This window comes from Plectropomus leopardus, unplaced genomic scaffold (genome assembly GCF_008729295.1).
Source record: "Plectropomus leopardus isolate mb unplaced genomic scaffold, YSFRI_Pleo_2.0 unplaced_scaffold24193, whole genome shotgun sequence".
NCBI lineage: Eukaryota > Metazoa > Chordata > Actinopteri > Perciformes > Serranidae > Plectropomus > Plectropomus leopardus.
This window is the reverse complement of record NW_024626261.1, coordinates 1-2227: the sequence shown is the minus strand read 5'-3', so window position 1 is coordinate 2227 and position 2227 is coordinate 1. Positions and strand designations below refer to the sequence as shown.

Below are 2227 nucleotides of genomic sequence, written 5' to 3'. Positions count from 1 at the left end.
CCGAGGCAGAGAGCCAGCTCGTTCTTCTGGATCTTTCCGTCCCCGTTGATGTCGCAGTGACCCATCAGGGCTTTCCTGAACTTGTCCAGGTCTGTGCCGCTGATGCTGGGCTGCAGGACAGGGTCGGGGTCAAAGGTCAAAGGTCAAAGGTCACAAGCATTCTGCGACCTGAGAGAACTGATCTTGTTTCTTGTGAAAATAAAGAGAAAAAGGCAACGAGCAACTTGACAAGAAATGTGCCGCAAACTGCATAAAATTAGTGAAAAGTGACAGAAAATGACTTGGAAATTAACGTTGGGAAAAGAAATATCGAAGGAAAACGATATTAATATTTCCCAAACAGATCTGATGAGCCATGGTTTCATTTCAGTCGAGAACGGTCCATCGAATATCTCCTATGACAGTCTGACAATCTCTGATAATCTGTTTCTGTCGACTAACAAACGACTGATAAAGTGTTGTTCAGCTAAAACTAAGAGCTGAATCCTGTTCCCAAAAATAAAATTAAAAAAATAAAAGAAAGAAAATTAGCTGTGGGGAGATAATCAGATATTATCCCAAACAATAAAGAAATAGGGATAATGCCTGGAAAACTATATTTTTAATTGTCTTTTTAATCAATTTTAGATTTCAGATTTTCAGGTCATTTTCTTGTAACTTTTTTTTTCTTGCTAAATTTTCATTCTTTGTTAAGTTGCTCGTTGTCTCCTCCCATGTTTTTTGGAAGAAACCAAGCTAATGTGTTCAGGTTTTTAAGGGTTAAAAGCACGTGTCAGCTCTGCGTATGCAGATATATGAAGATAGATGAAACGTGTTTCACCTTCACCAGCTCCATCATGTCTTTGACGAATCCGTCCACCTCAGGACCCTCCAGCGCGCCCGTCTTACTCTGCAAACACAAAGACACGCAGCAAAACCTCAGAGTCCTCAGGGGGCGGGAACGCGCCCAACGAAGGTTTATGAAGCTAAAATTCAAGAGTTATTTCATGGTTTATTTTTGGACTGTCAGAAACAAACAGTCAAACTTACGACATCATAGTGAGCAAAAATCTTCTCAAAGTCTCTCTTCCTGTCCTCCTGACTGCAAGCCTGACAGCAAACACAACAAACCGATGATCCAGCACAGAGTTCAGCCTTTAAATATTCACCCAAAACATTCAGAGCAACTGCAGAAAAACCAAACCCGCTCAGTGCCGCGCACAGACGTTTCTGAGGACGGGTGCTTAACCAAAACAAAGCTAACTTTTTGCAAAGTGCACGCTCAAAAAGCCCAGCGCGTCTGCACGATGACAACTTTAATGCAGTTTTCAGATTTGTGCCATCACGTTAAAGAACTAAAACACATCTGCCCGTCTGATTCTCGCCGCATCTTGACCATCTCTCCTGCAGCGTTTTCCTCCCGTTTTTGCCTTAATTTTTATTTTACAATCAGTGTTTATTGATGTATTTAATTATTTCAGCGAGTTAGGTTTGAACATTTTTGTGGCTTATATGCGTTTTCTGTACATTGTTTGTTACTATCAAATTTTATCTTAAAAATGACGTTTTTAAGAACTTAAGTATGAAATTGGAAAAAGAAGTGATTTTTTTCTTTTTCAAATAGGAAACGTATTTAGTGGAAGCACAGATTTTTGGGATCCATCTGAGCATCAGACTGAATTCACCGCAGACAGAAACAGGGAGGTGAAATTAAGCTCAAATTTCAAATAAAAAAAGAAGAAAACTCGTTAATAAACTTTTCAAACTTACGTCCATCTTAAACTTCAGTAGGAAGTTTTCTTTCAGGGCCAAAATTCTTGAGACAAGAAACAATATCAGAGTCAGAGACGTCAGTAAAATGATGTATTTTCTTCAGCAGGAATCGTCCACTTTCTCCTCTGCGTCACGTGATCAACTTTACCTGGCGAGGTCGTTCAGGTCCAGCCGTCCGTCTCTGTTTTTATCAAACATCTTCATCTGCAGGACGAAAACACCAAAGTCAGATTAATCCGTCCACAAGAGGACGACGTCTCAGCGGACGGATGTCTCCGCAGAGTTACCATGGTGTCCGTGTACGCCTGCAGCTTCTCAGGGCTGACGGACTTCCTGTGCTGGAGGAAGAGGTCCTGAAGGAAGCCCTGAAGGGACAAAAAAGACGCACAAACATGCTCCAGGTCAATGCTCCAAAACAGGCAACAGCAAAATGGCATAGGCGAGAAATCAGCGGATTCAGAGAATTATTTTTCAA

At 41.2% G+C, this 2227-nt stretch overlaps 1 protein-coding gene across 1 annotated transcript; it reads right to left on the bottom strand.

Annotated features, from left to right (window-relative positions):
• Positions 1-7: 7 nt before the first annotated feature.
• LOC121966372 (secretagogin-like) lies at positions 8-2160 on the bottom strand (the record flags this gene model as incomplete). Its single annotated transcript, XM_042516476.1, has 6 exons — positions 8-110; positions 821-889; positions 1030-1089; positions 1750-1795; positions 1901-1956; positions 2040-2160. Coding segments are annotated over 6 exons (455 nt in total), but the record flags the coding sequence as incomplete, so codon positions are not given.
• Positions 2161-2227: the final 67 nt, after the last annotated feature.